We start from the raw sequence: 21,851 nt of genomic DNA on the forward strand, positions 1-21,851 counted from the left end.
TACTATAACAAGTATTAAAAGAAAATCTAAAACTCTTTTGCTTTCTTTAGGAATACACATAACTTGGTACTTCCAGTAAAAATGAAGAAAGTCATATTAAGAATATTAACAATGACTAAATATAAACGAGTCCATAAGGTAAGATGTGAAGGGTAAAAATGTTAAATAGACTTGAAAATAACTTGTATGTTTCTAATAAAGAAATCTACCTTAATCAGTGAGAAATTAAAGTGGAAACAACCTATCCTTATAATTATTTATTGAGGTTTATTTACAGGGCATCGTTAAGAGACCAAAGCAGTCAATAACATTTAAGACAGGCTCTTTTCTAGAAGTCCACATCACTCTAGCAGTAGACGTAGTTATTCCTGTGCATCCATGCTTGGCTACTTATGCTGGCCTCCTTCCCTCATCCAGCATACACACGCCCAGCGCCAGACAGTGAGCAATTTTAGAGCATAGATTGCCTTATCCATCTTTATATGTGCAGCGCCTAGCACAGTACCCAACAGTGTGTATGAATGTGTATTTGCATATGGAATGAAACTGATTTCAATAGGCTAAATCAAATCACCTCAAATTTGTATGTGTCAGAAAAAATGCATAATACATCCCCATATTAGTTAAGTGATTTGGAAGATTATCTGTATTTTCAGATAACTTTGCTACTAGTTGCCTATTCCATTAGGTAACATATATGAATATTCATACAGGGCTAATGTGTTTGATGAGTTTCAAACTCAAGCCATTTCCTGTGCCTCAAGTTGTGGGCCAAAAATTTAAAATATTATATCCAGAAAAAGTTAATTATATGAAGTTTATTGGTTCCAAGAAATATATTTTTCCCACCTTTGCTTGAAATACAGATACCAAGAAATATTTCTCCAAATACAAGAATGATGACAAAACACAGCTCACCCTAAGCCTCAGAGTAAGGGACAAAACTATAAGGAGTTGTGGGGACTGGAATAAACTTTCATGCCAGTTCTATATGGGCAGTTTTTACTCCACTCCACCTGATGGTGCCAAGAAGGAGTGCTGCGCCATTGTAGCAAGATCTTCTGACTTTCCCATAGCTGGAAATCCAGATTTTTATTTAAAATGTCTCATTTTTAAAATGTTGGTAATTATTGAAAATGTTAAACATTATGTAGGCCGAATGAAACACTTCTACAGAGCACACTTAGCACACAAACTACTAGTTTATGACCTTTCGTTTAACAAGTTGATTATTCTATTGTTACACACATAATTGAGATACTCCTGAAATGTCATATAATTTAGCCACTAAAATGTCAAGGAAACTTTACTGATTAAAGAAAACTATATATTCAGGATTATGTATATTGTCATTACATATTCACAATTTCAAAAACACCAAGTATTTCACAAACTCAATTCATTATGAAAATGAAAATATCAAAACCCAGTGGTTGACAATAGAATAATTGAGCTATGATGATGCCACTGCACTCTACATGGGGCAACAGAGTGAGACTATCTCCAAAGGAAAAAAAAAAAAAAAGCCGTTATAAGCTGTACTTTAAATGTTTAAATGTGGTATAACTGAGTTTAGGTCATAAGTGCAAGTTGGTTCCCAATGTATGCAGATGCATGATTGTATTTCTAAATGATGACTAGCCAATTATAATGACTACAAAGTTCTGTCATAACTGACATTTTAAATGAAGCCTTGCACAAAGAAAACTAAAATTTCAACTTCATTTTAATCACTTTAGCTATTCAGAATTCTGTTAATCAAGTAGAAAAAAAATTTATCTTCAACACCTAGCATGATTTATCTGTTTGTACAAATGTGAGAAAAATGATCACGTCTTCAAGTAATAGATTACAAGTAGGAAGAAAGTTCACATTACAGCTATGCTGATGAAAATTACCTCCTGGCTGTTACAACAGAGTCTGTGAATTAATTAACCTTTTGCCATAAAAATCTAGAAACTTCAGCAAAGACTGAGGCTTCTCTGTTTCTCTTGCTCCAGCTTCCTCAGCATTTTAGAAAATGGAATGATGTGTATTTACTGAGGCAAACCAAATATACTGAGATTTTGTCAGTTTTCATGTTACTACAATAAAGCCAAAACTTGTCGTTAAAATATAGCAAGTTAGATGATTCATCCTTTGTTTTAGTTGATAAAAGATAAGTAATAATCATTGATTTCTATACGGATCTTTATTTTATGAATGAGATCAGTAGTTTCTTACTATGAATTTTGGCTACCTCTTATTATCTACCTTTGACTGTGAGAAAATAAAGTTAAAGCATGTATTTTGCCAATGTGTTTTTAATGAGTGCAAATATGCATGCCTGTAAAGATCATTTTCAAAGGAATAAGCACATTATCTATATTTAAGTGTATTGATCAAGCATTTTGATAGTTTTCACTTGGTATCTAAAGTTTAAAAATCAGCTAACACTAAATATAAGGAGAATTTGGGAAAATAGCATTTATAATAATTGATGGTAATATAAGCCACTGTATTTCCTCAGGTTGTTAAGGCAAAAATCAATCACACTTGGTGAATTTGAAAATTAAACAAGATTTAAGGACTACTAAATCACATTTCATATATTGACATGATAATTTACATGACTTTATGCAAATGTGAGGAGCCACATTTTATTTTTCTCTTTGATGTAGTATTAATAGATCTCCTTAAGAGGTTAACAGATCCCAATATTTAATTGTTTGATAACAAATAATTGTAGCTGTTCTTTTCTATTGGCCAATTTTTAGAGTTTAATTTTAATCAATTCATTATATAATTATGCAGTTGACAATAGTTGACAATAGGTAAGTCATCCCCTCAGTAGGTTACCAGGCATTCTTGTCTAGATAATGGATTATATATAAAGTAAATCCTCACTTAATGTCATTAATAGGTTCTTAGAAACTGCAACTTTAAGTAAAATGAAGTACAAAAATTTTTCTCATTAATGTTACACAGAAACAACATTGAAATAAACAACATTATTAGAGGACCTGCTGTCAGTCATTTCTCTTAGCGTCACAGTTTCCAAGAACCTGAGGACAACATTAAGTGAGGACTTACTGTATATTGTTTTAGAATGTTAGGGTATTCCTCTATTGTCCCAACAAAATGATAATTTGCCAAATTCACTTTTAAAAAGCTAAACTAGTGAACACCTCCCAAAATATTTTTCAGGAAATCAATTTTTAGCTGCAGGTAAGAAGTCCACAGTAATATATTAAAGTAGGAAGGTGACACTTTTGTGTTAATAAAGTGCATAATACTTACCTAGACAATTAAAAATGCATACGATATTCCCTGTTTGTATTCAGAGTAAGCCCATGTTTTACTAATAAATGTTTCAAATTAAGTACTAGCTGAAGTAATTTGTAACAAACAAATCCTTCATAATTCCTAATACATTAAAATTTTCCAAATGGATCTCTTGAACCTATAAGGAAGATAGCTCTTGAAACATGGTAAATTTAAAATATTTAGAAATTTAGACATCTAAAACATTTTTGGATTTCAATTTTGAGAACACTTCTTTTATAAAGCATATATTTTTAAGTAAGATATATACTTACTTGGAGTGTCAAGGCTAGCACATTTCTGTCACTTTAGAAAATTCATAATAAAAATATCTTGAATTTAAGAATACATAATGCTTTAAAAGATTTTTGGTAATTCTGCCAGTACTTATGTTTGCTTATGCTAATTTAAACTAGATTTTATATTGCCATTGATTTTTATATAATCATATAAAACTTCATAATGTGTATATTTGTATCTGAATAAGTATATGACTTTAAAATAATAAAAAATAAGAAACACAAACATATAATATTCCTTAATTATTATGGGAACATGCACACAATCCTTTGGAAGAAATGATCTACATACCTGACAGGTAATGTTCTGTCTCCTTTCCTCCTATCCATTTCTCTTTGGGGAACAGGATACCAGCGGAAATTCAGTTTCCAGTTAAAACCCCCATAAGTCATGTCTGACCCAGCCATATACTCAAAGGTATCATCACTAATCACATCGATGATAGGGCATACAACTGTTTTCCTGAAGAAAAATTAAAACCAATGTACATATAAATGATAATTTAAACATTACATTATCTTCTTCAAACTGATTATAGCTGATATGATGAAATTTAATTATTTTGTGACTTCAGCATGTCTTTAGTTTCATTTTATCCCTCTTCTCTGTGGATTTATTTCCTTTGACTATATCTTCCTACTTTACACTATCATGTGAAATCTAATCAAATATACTAATAGACCTTCAAGCTGATTTCCAAATGCATTCTAAGTATACAAACTCAGCAGGATGAGCATGGTCTATTTTTCATAAAACCTCCACCCACAGCATGATTAGTAGAGCTGCTTTGAGATTATGCATCATTTTAACTATAACCCACTGTAAAGCAACAGCATTCAGGGAGTGAAGAATGGATGATGGCAAATTAGATCTGATAGTTTGCATTTTAAATAGGGTAGATTATTTTAAAGAAATAGTTCTGAGAAAATCTTCATGGAAACAACACCTACTAGGAAAAAACAAAAATCAATGAAGGACAGCAACAGTAAAAATCATGATCTATCAGTATAAGCAAATGCTTTCTCTGAAGGATAGTAGGGTCATGACAATTTCTGAGTGAATTGTCCTAGTAGTAAGAGTTTACAGTCACAATCTAGATGCTATTTTAAAATAGAGAAAGATAAGTAACTTCAGTCTCTGGTGTTGTTTTATTCCATTTTTCTTAAAGTAAGAGGAAGGTCCAGGAGGTTTGTGGTGTTCTTCATGGTAGTTTTCTAGGATAAGAAAATTTCACTTGAAGAAATCATTAGGTACTCTCTTAATCCTTGTTGTGATTTTTCCTGTTCTTCCCTCTACTCCCAGCTTGTGTATTTTATCATGGAACCAACCTTCTGTCATATCCATAAGTAAATGTTCAGGTCTACCGAAGATTGAAATGGATCTAGCTAATTCTGAAGACCAGAGATTGTTTTTCATATCCAAGGTAAATATACAAGTAGTCTTTGAATCACCCATAGATGTGGAAGGCAAAGAAATATTATTCATTGTTTATTCTTGGTTTGTAACACCAGTATTTCCAATGTTCATTTTCAATTGAGTCTTATATTCCATACAATTGTCCAAAGCCTGAAGTTCTCTGAAATCAATAAGATTCATCTAGTCTTGGAAAAGCTTCTTGGTAACTCTGGACCCAAGAAAATCAATATTTTTCTTTCTTTTTTAGATTTAATGATTTAACTTGTGGGGAGAAGAAATTAGGTCTAATAACCTTGAATAGACTTTGTTATCTAGTTATGGAAACTTAGAATTTATAATCAGGAAAATAGATTAGGGTTTATTATATGTAAATAGAATGTAATTATGTTGTTAGTTCATAAATGATCTATGCATGACCATATTGAAACATTATATTAAAAATTCACTAAGTTGAATATGAAACGTGTAAAAAAGCAGCAATAATGCATGAAAAGTTGCCAGGAAATGCATTCAAGATGTTCTAAGTTCACTTTACTAATACTTTGCCAGTCTTCCTCTCCTGTGGATACTGTACAATACACAGAGTGGAAAAATGTTATTAGCCATGTGCTACACTCAGTTGACTAAAAGGTTTCTACTGATTTCTACAACGGCTGTGGTTCATTTTGCTGACAGCCTCTATCCATCTTCCTAGCAAGTACCAAATCCTGCCGTTTCAGTGATGTGGCTGATCAAACTCAGACTAAGCAGCTCCTGTCTTGAATATCCAATTAAAAACTTCAACTCCAGAAAGACTTTTTTACTGTAGATGAAATGACTATGCAAGCAAGGTGTTATGTAATGCCTTATTATTACATGAGAGAGCATTTAATGTTAGTTATCTTCACTGAGTGCTTAGGAATTATACTCGTTTATCACCAATGTGTATGAATATTTGCCAAAAAGAAGCTTGTACTTCATTCACAGCATCATCATCAGAAATAACTGTAGGCATGTATAAGTGTTCTTAATTTCTGTAAAATGTTATTCAACTTTTCAGATTTCACAATTTGTATGTATAAAATGGCAACATTGTTTAAATTATCAAACTTATAATTGTGTTCTCTTGTGGTTCTTATTTTTTTAAATCCCAATTGCATTTCAGTGGTGTGAGTGTGCACGCACATGTATTTTTAAGATCTTCAACGTGAATTTGAACTAGACTGACTAAGGGCACTGAGGTAGCACAAAGAACACTTAAGGGAGTGGGAAGAACTGAACTGTTCCCAGCACTTCCAACTACTGGGGCAAACTACGTAACTTCTTTGTTCCTTCCTATTATTAGGTACAGATAAGAATGTCTACATTACCTATCTCACAGGGTGGTTATGAGGACGCAAACAGGTTCTTTGAAAATATGTGTTATATAGTACTATTTCAGATGGAATTGATTTCCTTCACCTAAAAAATGAATATTCAACACAGTTTTTATTTTTTGAATTATTTGACTATTTCTTAATCAAATATCCACATACAGCATGAATAAGCCAGTCTTATTTTATTAAATAAGAGTGGGAGCTGCTTTTTTAAAAAGCTATAAAATAAACCTGAAAATAGCAACTTGGAAGAGAAATTCTGATGGACATCTGGAACCATCCTAACATTCAATCATGACCCATGCAGACATAACACATGAATTCTTACCTGTCTTCCTTTATTCTTGCCAGCAAGGGCTCCAGCCATCCCAACGTGCATTCACAGTGTGCATCAAGAAAAGTTATGACCTGCCCTTTTGAAGCAGCTGCTCCTCGAAGACGGGCACGTATTAACCCAGAGCGCTCTTCCATCCTAATGATTTTTACTGGCACTTCTAAATTTTTCACATAATTCTCTAATGTCAACTTGAGAAAATCTGTAACATGCAATAAGAATTTATAAGAAAAATTTGAAACTGTTTAAAGACATAGCAGAGATCCTGCTGAGATATATATTCAGTACACAGAAATGGTGGCCAGCTCCCATCAAATGTTTTTGTATTAGATGAAATAAATAATAGAGATTTCCTCAGTTAATTACTGTCACAGATCCACAAAGTCACATAAATGCTCACAATATGATCAATTGAGTTGCGGGAAAAAAAAGAAACATCTTTGAAAGTCACATTGGCTGATTTTTTAGGTTAGTAAGTGCCAAATAGAATCATGAGAGAAACTAAAAGAATTAGTTTACCCGTTCTGGAGTTGGCATCGATAAGATATATTTATGAAAATTTGATAGGTAGTTGCAGGATTAATAAAATTATGAAGCAAATATAGAGCTTTGCCTAGTTATCTTTTTGACTATAATAAAACTTTCTAATTAAAAATACAAGAAAAATAGGTTATACCTCTTTCACTGGCATCATCTACCAAGATGACCTCAGAGAGCAGATAGTGTGGGGAACGATTTATCACACTGTAGACTGTTCTAAGGAGAGTGCTCCAGGCTTCATTATGAAACACAATGACCACACTTGTGTTTGGAAGTTCATCAGGGTAGACTTTTGTCTTGCATCTGGAAAAGAAGAAAGAAGAGGGATGTTAATAAATTCATTTCTCATCCTGATCATTATAATAAGAAACATCAATAATAACATAACTTCAGAAGTGCAAGCTTCTTACTAAGGAAATGTTTTATGAATATCTAAAATCATTTTCCTTTTTATAAGTGTTGTGAGTAATCACTTGGCATTTTGAAAATTAAATATGCATAATTACTAATATTTTATTTTAACTCCTGGAGGGAACAAAGCAGCATGATTTCCTGATTTCCACAGGTCTAAGAAAAATATAAGAAAGCTAAAATAACATTCTGAGGCAGATTGTCAATAAAAGACCAGGTACAACAGGGAGAGATGAATTCATTTAGTGAATATAATTTTATTCTTTGTTTAGAAAAAGAGAATTATTGTATAACTCAAGAAGTCGTAAGAACATAGATAGCCATGGGTCCACAGGGCTTTGAAGCATGTAAAACCAAGATTATTTTTCTGTTCTGAAATGTAGTCATGAATGCTTTTTATTCCATTTGAGAATGCTATAAACCATGCTTACTTTCAAGAAAATATGTTTCCTCTATATTCAGAATCTATTAAATGCATCCTGCCTCTTAAAATCTCCTTAATTCCTGAAGATGAGGAAAAGGAATGGGCTCCCATCACTTTTCAAACATTAATGTATATAGGGGGCAGTCACATAGGGATAAAACAAGCACCACATGTACTCACCATAAAATTGGCATTAACTTATCAACATTTATGTGGGCATATAGTAGTAACATTCATCAGGTGTCGGGCAGGTGGGAGGGGGTGCGGTGAGCACCGTCTGGGGGATGGACACGCTTGAAGCTCTGACTCGGGTGGGGCAAAGGCAATATATGTAACCTAAACATTTGTACCCCCATAATATGCTGAAATAAAAAAAATCAGATTCTACTTCATTAGGTCTGGGGTGGACCCTGAGATTCTGCATTTCTAAAAAGCCCCCAGATGATTCAGATGCTGCTGGTACCTGGAACACACTGATTAGTAAGTGGCTGCACCATAATTGTCATTACTTTTAATACTTAATGTTTTGAGAAAAGCTTTTAACTTTGCTTGTAAGTCCAAACAAGTCCAGGTTTTTCTTTTCAAGCAATCAATCCAAAAAGGTACGCTTGCATAAATACTATGTGCAGAGCTCTATGTGGTCATACCAAATTTAACATGCAGTTATTCGTTGTTCCTGTCAACTTGTCAACATTCAGACATTTCTGTCACGTAATTTTAAATCACTGTGATTATAGATTATAAAAACAAAATGTCATGGGGTATCTGGAGCTGTAATAGCAGTTTAGTCTCCTTAGGTTATTTTTTCATGTAAAATATTCTGAAGAGCTAGAGGATTAAAATGTTTCCATAAAAGAAAACAGATGATATTTCCTGCCACTATCAATGGCCTAATACATGACACAACACAGCATTGTTAAAATTAGTTTCCTTCAGAAGTGAGTGAAAAAAAGACCACAAAATGTGGGAGACAAAGACAAATAATAAAAAAGGAATACTGATTGTATGCCCGTTGAGATTCAGCAACATCTCTTGTAAGACAGCCAGGGAAAAATGTACATATACTTCAAGTATAACTTTTTTCCAGCACATATTATTTGAAAGCAAATTCATTAAACATCCACAATACAAAAGATACTGTGCATATAAGAAAATCAAAATGTAGGGGGTGGGAAAAGTAGTTGGATTTGTAGTCATCGCTTCTCATTGAGGGGGCCAGATTGAAATGATTTCTATGTGCCTCATCTCTATAGAACTTTCACCTCCATGTAGCTCACCACCAAATGAACTTAGAAAGCCAGGTTGGCAAATGAGAAAGGTTCTCTTCACCATTTTTCTCAAACCTTCATTCTTCTGCCTTATTAAAAAATCCCACCACTTTTAGTATGCAAAGCAAAAATTATGGGAATGATAATTATTGTCATCAAAGAAGTAAAGCTGGACAAACTGGCTGAAAGCAATCCAACAGCCAACAGCTAATGGCCACTGGTTCTATCCAAGGATTACAGTCAATAAACGCTGCTCAGCATCATTTGGAAAAAAGAGATTTTGTTTAAATCAAATTTTTTTGTATGTTATGCTAAATGTCAACAATTAGATAAAGTATTTAAAAATCAAACTAAAAGTAGATATTTAGATTCCAGCATCTTAAAACTATTTCTATCAAGCTTTATTTTTGTGATTAAAAAATCCACTCACAAATGTTAATTTTATATTCATTATATGTGTAGAGTTATAATGAATTAATTTACTATTAATGCAGCTAGCATGTTTACTTAGATAAAATTTCCACTATTTCATAATTTAATGTAGCATAAAATGAAATGTGACTAATATTTTTTATTAATTCTTCCTCTTCTTTCGATGCAAACATTCATCAAAAGGTACAAAGGTTCAATTATGTGGGATGAGTAAGTTTGGGAGATCTGATTATGTACAGCATGACTAGAGTTAATACTATATTGTATACTGTATTTGAAATGTAATAAGAGAGTTGATCTTAAGTCTTCTCTCCACAAATAAAAAAATTATAAAGCTGTGAGATGACAGATATGTTAATTAACTTGAATGTGATAATCATTTAACACTGTGCATATATATACATACATATTAAAAACATCAAGTCACAGATCTTAAGCTCATATAATTTTTATTTGTTAAGTATACCTCAATAAAGCTGGGAAAAAAGTTAATATTTTAGCAGAAAAGATTTTGTATATAATATAATAATATATATGATAATTCTTAATATATACAAATCTATACAAATAATCTATACAAATAATCTTAATCTATACAAATAATCTATACAAATAATCATTTTATTATATATGTCAGTTTGTCCAGCTATCTTAAATGCACAGACTTGTATAAACAAGAATTATGCTTGTCATGATTCCTGATGAGTTTGTGACACACTGAACTGGTGTTGTCTGTATTTCATCAAAGTGATTGTTTCACCTATGGTAAGATAAACTACCCTTTTATTTACCAGGAGGAAAGAAAAAAAAATGTAGTCAAATAAACTATAGCACAATGCTTTCTTAACATTAGAATCTATTTAATACTTTAATAAAACTTATAGAAAAAGTTTTAAAATATTTTGGACATAAATTTCTATCAATATTGTTATGCTTGATTTATGAATCAGTCACACCAGTTTCTTGTTGCTTTGAAGTTTCTTTCACCTATTCTAAGGGGTTTCTCTAGCATTAAGTAGTATTGCCTAGTTTATGAGAGGCAAAGATTTGGCACATACCTCAGTAACAAAATATAAAACAGCTTCATTTTCTTGTGAATATCTTTCTTGGTGCTATGAATTTATGCCTTTGATGTGCAAATGAATTATGTGGGTATCTTGTTAAAATGCAGATTCTGATTCAGTAGATCTGGTATGAGCCCAAGATTCTGCATTTATAATAAGATCCCTGGTGTTGCCCACATTCCTGGCCCATGGTAGACATGATAAGAAGCAAAGCCATATAAGTCAGTCAGCTGTTGATTAGCAAGAAAATACAGAACTATAGGCATTGCTCCAATAACAAATATTTGCTTAATTATATGAAATTTAATTCTTACTGCTGTTTCCTTTTCTTTTTAGACAATAACTTCGTGTTCTAATACTGAATCATTATGTAATCTTTTTGAAGAAATGGTGAATGCCAGGTAAACTCAATGCACGTAATATGTAAAGAGTTCACATAATATAAAGAGTACACATAACTTAGCTGAAGCAATGACTGTAGAACAGATATGCCCATGTTAAGAGAAGCTTAAGAAATATTGCCTCCATAACAACTGTCAGCTACTAGACAATGATTGTAATGAATCATTGACTATAAAACACATCCTGATTTTAGACGTGCAAAATGAAAAAGTGAACATCTTAGAATAAGTGAATATAATAATTTTTGTTGTTGTTTAGCCAAGAAAAAGTACTTAAAGTATTGTGTGTTTTAAAAAATGCCCTAGGATCTAAGGCAATAAGGATCTAAGGAAATAATTCAAAACAAACAAACAAAAAAACAAAACAAGGAACCTATACAATGGTTGTGGCGGTAAATGCTTGCAATAAATAGACGAGATTTGGCTAATAATGTATTCTCCCTGATACATAACAAACAGCTTGTTCTTTGTGATAATAAAAGAATAATTTTACCACTTTTCACCTCAGTTTACATATCTTTTACATAATAAGATTGAAGTGGGTAATTGCAAAGGTCTTATCTAAAATGTGTAGTAGACATTGCTTGGTTTAACACTGCAAAGTTCAGAATCTCTAAATGGTAGAATTGGAAAGGACTCTCAATATTGACTAATTCAAACCTTCATTTCACAAGGTGCAAGTCTCAAGTCACATAGCTATTTTAATACTCTGCATAATAAAGAAATAATAAGAAAGTAATAAAATTATTTAATAATAGTAACAATTTCTGCCCCAAATTATTTTATAGGCCATATCAAAAGTTAAATGATATTGTTTATAAAAAGATGACAAAAATCAGAAAAATTAGAAAAAAATTTGAATTTCTTTAAAATATGTCTTAAGAAACTTTCAGATATGTATCTTTATATCAGATAGGAAAATAACCATTTCCCTAGGATCATTTCATTAAAACTAAGCATAGAGTATCAGCTTTCATTGAAATTACATACATACAGACCAAATACTCTTTCAGCAGCAAGCCCTATGAAAACATTGTTTTTTTATGTAAACATCTAAATGAAATTGGCAGAAATTGACATTATTTTGGAGCACAATGTATATGTAATTAACTTTGAGATTAAATGTGGCAGACTGCAATTGAAATTTTCATCAATCTGAAAAAAAAATATTGGATGTCCACTTGTCAAATCAAGTGCCTGAAATCTCGTATTCCAGTGAAAACATAAGTTTTATCATGGCAACATTTCACATAAACACTACATTTTGACATGCTGAATTTATAATACTTGCAAGGAAGTGAAAGCTTGTTTCCATTTAATTCTATAATGATATATCTGTGGCTCTTACTCTTGACTGCATGTTGGAATTACCCAAGAGCTTGAAAAATTACTGGTGTGTGGGTTTCAGTTACAGAGATTCTGATAAAAGTGTGTGTGGCCATAGGTAATGAGATTAAAATAAATCTTCCTTGGGAATTTTAATGCGCAGCCAAAGTTGAGAACTGTTACCTAAAGTTATTTAACAGAAAGATTTTTTTTATATGTAAAACCTTTTGGTTTACATCAATGTTTTAAAATTAGATACATGAGGTGAACGTCTCATTTTGTGTTTCTATTGGATGCAAGTGAGAAGACACTGTTTCCTGTAATTGTCAGCAGGGGGGGTCAGAAAGTCTTCTCCACTTCATTCACAATCTCTTCTGTCATCTGGACGTACACTTAATGTCCTTCCAAAGTTCAATTAGCTGTTGATTTACAAATATATGGAAAAAAGAAATCCAGCTGTTCTATTTTGGAGAGAAGATGAGGGTAGAATCATATTTCCCATGTCTGTAACATGGAAATACCATGACATAGTGTATCTATTTATCTTCTTTCCCCCCCTTGGCTATGCATGCATTATGGGAACATAAACTGTTACAATTTGATTTTATCCTTTCCAAACCATACTGATGTTTTCAGATACGCTACTGAAAACAACAGGCCACATCAAAGAAAGAAAAACTGACTATAAGATGAGAATGTAAAATCACAAAGAATCCATAATAACACAGTGGTTTAGTTAGACATAATCAATTTAGGACTCCAAACAAAGGCTGTCAACACTACAGTTTGCATGACTTGTTGGATTGCTGCTCAGTGAGTCAGTGGTTACCTTTTACTGCCTTAATCAAAGAAGATTAATAACAGTAGTTAAAACAAAGACTTGCAATGCAAGTCCTCTATATATTTTAAGAGCTATGGGAATTGCGGAATTATGTGTGGTTTCTGTATTTCTCAGTCATTAACATTCATATTCACAGAGAGAAATTTCATCATTCTCCAATGCATCCATGCAATGAAAACTTGGGCAACTGGAAAGTGGTTCTTTCATAATAATTGAAAAGCCTGGGGCCTCAAGTAAAATGAAGCACTCAATTTTGCATGGGTTTCTAAATGTTGATTTATATTTACAATGTGCTAAGCCTTTCAAAAGCAAGTTTCTATGTCATAATTACTTGTGTAATTCAATTTTTTTTCAAAAAAACAGATTTTTGTTTATCTGCCCCAAACACCTTTATTTTAAAATTTAGGTTGATACTGCACTCATCCTTGGTCTATTTGCTACCAGATCCATTCCATGGTCCTTCTGTTTTCCTCCGTGTATTGATAGAAGTGACGGCAGTGTCACTGGACAGGATGTGTTTACACGGCTCCCTTACTTCTTGGCTTCTGTCTGAAATATACTACAGGGATTTCAGGTGGGACATAGCTGTGCTAAAGAAAACAGGAGCAGGAAGCCAGGGATTTCTTTCTCTACCCTTCCCTAATCCCATAGAAGACTATTCAGGCCCCCTTCCCTGGCCTTATACCTTGCATATGTCTCAATCTTTTTACTTATTATACTCTTTCACAATAGATCTATATAATCCAATCAACTAGGGGGATCCTTCAAAGGAAGGAAAGTGGGGAGGTTCATCTTATTTATCGCCGCCTCTCCAGAATCTAGCATTCTGCATGTCACAAAAATGGATTTAATAAGAAGTTGAATAAATGCTATCTTCGCAATAAGGGAGGTTATTGTATGGAATTATCAGATCAATTCCTTAGTCTCTCTTTTGCATTATTATAATATGAACTACAGGTGTATAAATACCAATGTTTTTATGTTATTTTCATATCTTTAATTGATTTTGTTTTTCTAGAACTAGGGCAAATAAATGAGCAAGGGATAGGGAGGGGAAAGACTATAAGAAAATGAGTCCCCAAGTCATTCTATTATAACATATTCCCCTCAAACCTAAGTAACATAATTACTATTTGGACATATTGGAGCATTATCTGTGAGGAACAGAGAATGCAACCTCAAAAGCAATCACAAAACAGTTACATCTACCAGAGAATTAAATAAATCTTGGAAAGGCTCTGAATTTCTAAAGATAATTCCTTCGGGGTTTAAGCTAACCTCATCTTGACTTTAACACACAGGGGATACTCAGCTGATATCAGGGTTATTTTAAAAAATAAAATTTATCACGGATCTAATTTCTACCAAATAAATGACAATCATATGTTCCCACTGGAGTTACTTCCATGATGTCAATAGTTCACAGTCTTTTTTCCAAGACAGAAAAATGAGGAAGATAACCCAGAGCATTGTATAGGTAAGTTTTATATCCTTTCATTGTGAAGAACTCTCCTGAATTTTGGAAATAATTATAATTCAGTTCTATAGCTAAAAGTAAAAGAATATTATTCAAATAAATGGTGTAGCCTTGGTTGCTTTGGAACATTAATTTATGAGGTGGTTCCCCTTGTGTAACTTCTGAATAGAACTCTTTCATGTTATCGAAAATACTTAACAATTAGTTGTCTAGAATAAATGTGTTTATTGTATGCGGTAACTATAATCATGGTGACTTTGCTACAAAATTACTCACTACTACCATTCATAAGATTAAATTCTTGTGTTTGTTAGTAAAAATAACAATGAATTTTGTATCAATAGTCCTGGACTCTGGACCAGTATCAGTAGGTACATGATGTCTTCTAAGGTGATGAATAAGGTACTTCTGCCCTCATTTATGGCCTTAGCTAAGTCAACTGACGATCGTGGGCTAAGTTTTTTACCTCTCTGAAACAATGAAACCACCATCTACGCAGGTACAGAGCCAAAATATTTGATGTTGACATTATGATGGTGATGTTGATATCATGAGTCACCAGTCTTTAAATTATTGCATGGAGTCAATACAGTGTATCTGTGTAATATTCTTGACACCCAAAATATATTCTCTTCATTGCAGACTAAAATGCAAATCTAAACATCCACTCCTTAATTCAAACATTCTTGATGGCTCTTTTTTTTTTGCCTAATGACAAAATTGGAAGGTTCCATAGGATCCAGCTAAGCTTCACCTCTTGTTACCTTCTCTCACCATTCCCTTTAACTCTTCAGCAACATTGACCATCTCAATGTTCCTTCAGGAAACGAAGCCCTCTCATTGCTTTCTCTCTTTCTAGCTATGGATTTTTTTCTATTTGGACTGGTTTCTTCCCTGATGCACTCACACATAATGTCCAAGTTAGGGCTCAGTCATACTTCCTCTATAAAACCTTACTTTTCCCCAAAGATATTCAACTGTTCACTCTCCTAATCATCTCCCAGTATATTTTATATGTGTATTCACCTTTTCTTCTCATATAAATAGGATGTTGGGGAATTCAACCCACTGAGAGAATGGAGCCATTCTGAAGTGTGTCTAAAATTCTTTATCATACTATAGCTACTGTTTTCAACACAAAATCTGAAAGTTTCCCTGAAAGTATCTCTTTCCTCCTAGTATTCCTTTAATGAGACTTTTTCAGCCATAAAATTCTTTTAATATAAAATATTTGTATACTGAGCAAATTTTTAAGACTTTATATGTGCTAAACATACATTGATTATAGGCTATGCATTCTTAAGGAAAGATGCAGTTACTGATGATAAAAGTCCAATTGGTCAAGTGAAGCTCTGTATCCACAGGGAATTATGACAGGATATGATGTTTCACAGTAAAAATCTATGTCAAGTACATCCTGGAGTTGGCAAGGGGCAAGAGCATTGCCTTGGGGTGCCTAGCAACAAGCAAAATGCAGAAATGCTAACAGAAATTGATATATCTGTGGGCATGTTATCAAGGAGCAGGGAACTAATCCAGGGGATGAATTCAGAAATACAGCACTGCAATGCATGAGAGGTCACAGAAAGCAAAGAATTCACTCATGGAGAAGCAGGAATTCCGATGTTGTTGGAGTGAGGATATTGATACAAAAGTATAGGACACAGACTTTGTTTATGGATCAGAACACGATGTAGGAACTAGATCTCAGAACCAAAGTGGGCACTGAATAGGATAAACGGGGTCAGGCAAGATACGAGATGGGCATATCAAACAAAAATCAGGGCCACAACTAGCCCATATTTTGTGTGATTAGAAAAATGTGCCACTGCTGGACGGTGGAGTCCTGCCATCACAGACTTAAAAGCAAATTAATTCTTTGTTTCCAGAAAAAGTCACCTGTTTTCAGTGAGACAGCCCCTCACAGCATCATAAGCAGAGTGAACCCATTCACTCCTTCAGCTGGTATCTTTGTGCAGTGCACACACTGGATAACTCTGCATGAATGTCCTGAGCCTAGAAATCCTTAAATCACTCTGACTGTGAAAATAATTTGTTCTGTTTCCAGAGGCACAGTTGTATCTTTAGATGAAGAATTAGGAACAGAATGAAGTGGGGCAGAAAGCCAGCATGTCACTGCACTTTACTTGAATGGGGTCAACATGGAGAGTTTCTCTGTATGCAGTGAAATATGTGAGCTTTGCGAAAATTTTTTTCTGTTTGGCTCAGATAATTTTTTTTTCACTTATTTCTATCTTTGCTAACTACTAACCACTATATATCAATACCAACATATATAAAATCAATATAAATGATATTCAATAAAATTAGTATTTTGAAATTAAATATGAATTTCTGACACTAAAGAAATGCTTCAAGGAACAACTATACTTTGCTTCCATGGAATAGAAACTTAAATGCTACTTGTTATGTCTACAAACACATTTAAATCCACCAATGAGGACAAAATTATGGTTGTCTCATGTGTGAGATAAGTAAAGAAGTTTAAGTATAGAAACTATGTTGTCGTACCTACTAAAATAACGTTTAAAAATACCAAATAGTAATTGCAAGGTTTAATTACTGCTAAATTAAGTGCCAGTTAAAAGACTGTAGGCATCATTAATTTCTCTTCTTGAATATTTCTCCATGCCCAGTTTTTTAAAAAAATAAATTATTTATTTATTTTCTCTTCACAATTATTTTCCTATTGAGTACAGCCATAGTTATCAATAGCAGTAGCAAGCACATCATTTACACATTACTGGACTCAGGTAAGCATTTTTTTTAGCAAGAATACAACAAAGGCTATAATGACATAATATCACCTTTGTCGATTTGTGCCATTACTTATATTAACTTTGATCATTTAAGTAAGATGGTACCTTCTAAATTTATCCACTGTGAAGTACTTTTCCTGAATAGTAAATATCTTGGAAGGAGATACTTTGAGACTGTAGGTTTTCCTATTTTTATCAAAATTTCACCCACTAGTTATATATTCATTGATGATTGTTGCCATAAATATATATCTTGTACATGTATTTTTCATATATTTAGAGTGGACCTGGAGTGTAAATTCCTAGAAGTGGAATTGCTGAGTCAAAGGTAAATGCATATACAGTTTATTAGGCTCTGCCAAATCTCTCACTATAATAATTGTGCCAATTTGCTTTCACACCCCACTAATGGGTGACAGTTTCTGTTTTCCCATAGACTTGCAAATAGAATGTGTTATCATACTTTAAAATTTTCACCAGTCTGATAGGTGAGTAGACAGCTCAGCAAAGCTTTAACTTGTATTTTTCTAAATAAGAAGGAAGTCAAACATTTTTGAATATGTCTAAAAGTCAATTTTATATCATTTTGTGTGTGTGAATATCTATTTTAGTGTGTTGCTCATTTTTGTATTGGAGGGTTGTTGTTTATTTGCTCATTTTGCTTTGAACCCCTTCGATGTTTCAGAGAGGTTTATAGTGATATCATATCAGCCCTTTATCTGTGATGATATCTGGCAATATTTTATATCACTTTGCTATTTGTCTTATCATTTTACTTATTTTTTACACTTTTTCTCAATTGCATGTATTTGAATGTATCAACATTTTCTGTTATTGCATATGCATTATGACCACAGACACAGAGCATTTACCTTCACCCAGGCTAGAGAGGAATTTAGCTTCTTTTAAAAAAATTAGATTGCTGATTGATGTGGGGCTTATTCTTTTGATATAATGTGAGAACTGGGTCTAATTATACCTTTTTGCAAATGACTAACCAGTTGTGTTAGCATCACTTATTAGTGCTAGTACAGTGATTTGAGATGTTACTCTTATCATTTATTAAACTTCCATTTATTTTTGCATTTATTGCTGTATGTTCTATTTCATTCAATTTGTCTGTTTATCCATACTCCACTATCATGTTGTTTTAATAATAGAACCTTATACTATGTTTTAATATCTAGTAAGACTAGTTCTCCCTTGTAACATTTTCCTTGCTTCCCTAGCTATTTTAGCATGTTTTTCTTTGTGTGAGTTCCTGTATGCATTCTGATCCATCTAACTTTTTATGCATATCAAAGTATCAGCATACTCCACCCTACATTTTGCAGCATGCATTATTACTAGAGTTTGATTTTTCTTTCAGTTTTTCTTCTTTTGATGTAATGCACATAGCTTAAGTATACATTTCCTAAGCTTTTATAAATGCATGCACCTGTATAACCTAAACTCCCATCAAAATGTGAAATATTATCGTAACTGCAGAAAATTTCTTCACAGGCAACTTTTTTGTCCTCTGAATCAACCTCTTATCTGCTTTTATCACCATATAATTATTTTTCCATAATATCATATGTACTTGCTCTTTTGTACAGGGTTTCTTTTATTCTCCTTCTCTCTCCACACATACACTCACAGACATTTCTCTTTTTACCAAAAATTCTAAAGAATGACCTTCTTACTGAGCATTTTCTGAATTGTAATGAATAACTGAAGTCAAAGCAATCTCCATATATCAACTCCTCCCTTCCCATCATTAACAGCTCATAAATGCCCTTAGCCTCAATTGTAATTGCTAGATGTAATATAAAATATCATGCCTCAGTGACTTCAAGCAATATCAAAATGTCAGATATAGCTATTCTTAATTTCACTGTAATGCTGGTTAAGAGCAGTCATTACTATTGAAGAATGAGAAGCCTGAGTGATAAATACTTTTACCTGCAATAAGATAATTTCCAAATGATTTATTAAAAAATTAAATAATAAATTTCTGCAGAGTGAGTCAGCTTTTCATCTACAATTACATAGTAAAAAGAAATAGTGAATATAATCACTCTCACATAGATCTGGTATCTGTTCAGCAGCCTTTTTATGTTGCTGATATCTCTTATTTTGAGTTGTCTACAACATGGTATATGCTTACTTATTTTCCTTATTAGAATATTTCACATATAAACCATTAATAGAATTTTTATTTTATAAAAAAGACTGAAAAATATATTGAATGTCAGAATAATGGGTCTCTCTTTGAAAAACATATTTAAGATTTAAGTCCACTTGATTAAAAACCTAAAGTGGATACTTTTATAGTTTTATATGCTACAGAAATTCTAAATTTTATCTTCCAATAATTTAACCAAGAGCTATAATTTTTGATTTAATTAAGAGATATTACAACTTAAACCAAGATTTTCTCTTGCTACAAAATGTAAACTCTGAACTAGACCTGGCAAAATATCTTCATTTGATCTTCTTTATGATTTATTTAATCAGTATAATCTTACTTCATCCTTGAATCCTTTTGGAATGAAGTGAAATTTTAAAAAATGTTTACCTCTTTCTTTTGCTGACACTAATAACTCCTACCACCTCAATGATGCTTCTCTTGCTAATTCAACCTGCTTGTGAACTCATAATTGCTGAACCAGTCCCTGCTTGAAGAGACAACATATGTTCACTTAATCCCATTTTTCTACCTTCCTTTCCTGAGCAATAACCACATTGGATAGATTTAGCTTCTATTTCCTCATTGCAACCCATTTCATTAGTTTTCAGATGAGTTAGACTCTTGGTATCAGCATTAAGATTTACTTCCTGAACAGTCAACCCAATTTCCTTTCTAGAAAATTATGTCCATAAAGACATGGACATGTCTCCAGGATCTGAGGAGAGGTGGGAGCCAGCAAAAGAGGAGGGAGAAATGGATGATCAGGTCTGGGACATACTAAGGAACCAAGATCCTTAAGAAACCATTCCACTTGCTATCATGAGCAAAGTTCTACGTGAGTGTATATTTCCCACTCCTTCATTTTACACTACGTTTATAATAGTATCCAGAGAATAATAGACCTGGAAGGTGTCTTATAGACCAGGTAATAATATCTTTAATTTTATGGATGGAGAAAATGCATCACAAAAGGGAAAATGACCTGGCAAAAGTCTCACAAATAGTTGGTAGTTATGCTGTCACCACAATTCAGTCTTTGGACTCACGAAAACAGTGATCTTGCCTCTTCAGGGTGTCCAGGAGCTACTGGGGGAAAACTACCCATAAAATGCAAATGTCCCCCATACTTCACCTCTTATGAAGCATATTACAACAGACTAAAACCAAAAAGAGCAGACCAATTCAAAATCTATTCTGTCATTTATCAAAAACCATTTTTGAGATGAAAATAATATGACACTTTGTTTTATTTTTTTGTACAGTTTACCCTTACTCAGTTTTCTTCTTCAAATCTCTTTATCTTTCACAATGTTGGCTGTTCAGTATATAGTTTTATTGAAACAATATAGCACTGATGAAGAAAAGTAGTGAAGTGTTTTAAATACCTCTCTCATTAACCAATAATTTATAGAACTCATGATAGAATAGATAACAACTTTTAGGAATTTAAATTTTACCTAGATTAAATATTAGATTTCATTAAAATATATAAGATTTGTAGACAAAATACCCAATACTTTCTTTTCTAGGGAGAGTGGGACCAACCTGTAAATTGTGCAAAGGGGGCAGGCAGGGACAGAACAAAGGTATGTAGAGAATAAATGTTGAGGACAAAAGATAAAAAGTGGTTCTGAAATGCTGGGAAAATGCACCCACCCATAGCATTTTTAGTTTTTCCTAACATAACAAACAAAGCTTAAATTGAAGCAACTATGAAAGAAATGCAGACTATTGCGGAGAAATGTTGGGGTGGTTCCATCATTCTCATGAAGGACTACAGTAGTGTGGCCTCTTGGGAAAGAAAAAAGGCCACTTTGGCCCTACTTCAAACACTAACAAACAGTAAAACAAATGACTTTCTATAATAGGAGAAACAAGTGATGTTTTCACTGAGGAAAAGAAGAAACTTCATTTAAATGTCAATGTTTGTGCTCTAAAAGACAATATGTTCATGTCATAAGGAAGGTTTCAAGAATAGTGAATAGAGTTAGTATTTGAAATCTAAT

General features: G+C 32.8%; 1 protein-coding gene across 2 annotated transcripts in view; it reads right to left on the reverse strand.

Annotated features, from left to right (window-relative positions):
• Positions 1-21,851, reverse strand: part of GALNT13 (polypeptide N-acetylgalactosaminyltransferase 13) — a 436,774-nt gene that overhangs the window by 194,716 nt on the left and 220,207 nt on the right. For both annotated transcript variants that reach the window (XM_045559133.1, XM_045559132.1), the window contains exons 3-5: positions 7,385-7,551; positions 6,703-6,910; positions 3,895-4,065 (exon numbers count right to left, since the gene is read on the reverse strand). In XM_045559133.1, the coding sequence (XP_045415089.1) occupies positions 3,895-4,065; positions 6,703-6,910; positions 7,385-7,551 (546 nt within the window). The remainder of the gene's footprint in view (positions 1-3,894; positions 4,066-6,702; positions 6,911-7,384; positions 7,552-21,851) is intronic.

Source organism: Lemur catta, chromosome 8, assembly GCF_020740605.2.
Source record: "Lemur catta isolate mLemCat1 chromosome 8, mLemCat1.pri, whole genome shotgun sequence".
Classification (NCBI taxonomy): Eukaryota; Metazoa; Chordata; class Mammalia; order Primates; family Lemuridae; genus Lemur; species Lemur catta.